The 1,826-nt window shown below is 38.6% G+C and overlaps 1 gene segment (V, D, J or C); it reads left to right on the forward strand.

Annotated features, from left to right (window-relative positions):
* The first annotated feature begins 850 nt into the window (after nt 1–850).
* LOC122705748 lies at nt 851–1,486 on the forward strand. The segment is given in 2 exon segments: nt 851–941; nt 1,102–1,486. Coding segments are annotated over 2 exon segments (437 nt in total).
* Nucleotides 1,487–1,826: the final 340 nt, after the last annotated feature.

Below are 1,826 nucleotides of genomic sequence, written 5' to 3' on the forward strand. Positions count from 1 at the left end.
TTGGAAATATTTTATTTGCCTGATTTATATTTTAGAAGAAATATAAATTGAAATTTATTTATCTTTTTTTTTTTTTACTTCTTAAGGTCATGTAAAGTGTGGAAACATCTGAACGACGGTGTTAAAATTTAAGTTCCTCCAGGGCAAAAAGTCTATATATTCTTTATGTTCTAATGCATAAGCTTAGCTTGTGAAAGTGAAAGTGTTAGTTACTCAGTAGTTTCTGACATTGCGACCCTGCCAGGCTCCCTCTGTCTGTGGGATTCTCCAGGCAAGAATACTGGGGTGGATTGTCATTCTTTCTCCGGGGGATCTTCCTGGGGAACAAACCCTGGTCTCCTGCTTGGCAGGCAGATTCTTTACCATCTGAGCCACCAGGGAAGCCACCAGGGAAGCTTAGCTAGTTACGACATATTTTGCCCCTTGTGTATTCTCAATGCACTTTAAGTAGTTTGCAAAAAAAAAAAAAAAAGAGAGAGAGAGAGAAATGCCCCCCACATACTAATCTTGTGACTTCTTCCCATTGTACTATAATGGTATTCCCTATTAACACATCAAGTTGTCCTGATATATAATTTTTAAACTTCTAGGAGGTGTAAGGAAAGGAAGAAGGGGGATAGTGTGGGAGAAATTCTAACATGCTCTTTATCTGTTTAAGTTGGGAGAGCGCATTTCTGATTCCCTATTAATTTGATTTTTGGTGACTGTAAATTAGCACCGAACGAGAACTAGTACTTTTGAGAGAAAGAGGTTTAAGTGAAGGTAATTGTGAGAGGATGAGGCCTAGTGAAAGAATAAAAGCAGGTGTGAACTTAAAGTCAGAGTTCTAGCTGGCTGAGAAGCGCAGAAGAGGAACTTGAGTTGCCACTGAGCACTGGTGCCAGAAACAATGGACAAGATACTGGGAGCATCATTTTTGATTCTGTGGCTTCAGCTAGTCTGTAAGTTGTTCCCTATGACATTCTTCCCTAATGAAATTCTTCCTTAATTTCATTAATTAGGGGGACTGAGAAAATTGGATTACAAACAAGTTCATGCAGATAGAAACTTTAAACAAGAAATATGTTTTATGGAACTAATGGCTTTTATCTCTTTAAGCAGGGGTGAGTGGACAACAGAAGGAAAAAAGTGACCAACAGCAGGTGAAACAGAGCACTCAATCTTTGACAGTCCAGGAAGGAGAGATTTCCATTCTGAACTGTAGTTATGAGAACAGTTGGTTTGACTACTTCCCGTGGTACCGACAATATCCTGGTAAAGGCCCTGCATTCTTGATAGACATACGTTCAGCTGTGAATAAAATGGAAGATGGAAGACTCACCGTTTTCCTCAGTAAGAGTGCCCAAAGCTCTCATTGCACATCGCAACCTCCCAGCCTGGAGACTCAGCCACCTACTTCTGTGCAGCAAGTGCACGGTGCTCCCCGGGCACCAGCAGCCTGTGCCCAAACCTGCAGCTGAGGCTCCAGACACACCCTGCTGAGTAGATGAAATACACACCCACAGTTTGTTTGAGCATAAAAGGTCTTAATATATTTAAGAAAGCTGAAATTATACAGAATTTATTCTTTCATCAAAATGGAATTGATACAGAAAATCAATTGTTAAAAGATGTCTCTAAGAACTCCCAAACATTTGGAATACATGCACTAACTTAAAAATAACCATGGGTTAAAGAAACAATTACAATGACTTTAGAAAATATTTTGAAAGTAAATATTGTGAGAGCACATGATATAAACATGTATGAGGTGCAGGTAAAAATAATACATAGAACGAAGTTTATCTTTTTAAACAGTTATATTATTAAAGAAAAAAAGGTGAAAA

Source organism: Cervus elaphus, chromosome 12 (genome assembly GCF_910594005.1).
Source record: "Cervus elaphus chromosome 12, mCerEla1.1, whole genome shotgun sequence".
Lineage (NCBI taxonomy): Eukaryota > Metazoa > Chordata > Mammalia > Artiodactyla > Cervidae > Cervus > Cervus elaphus.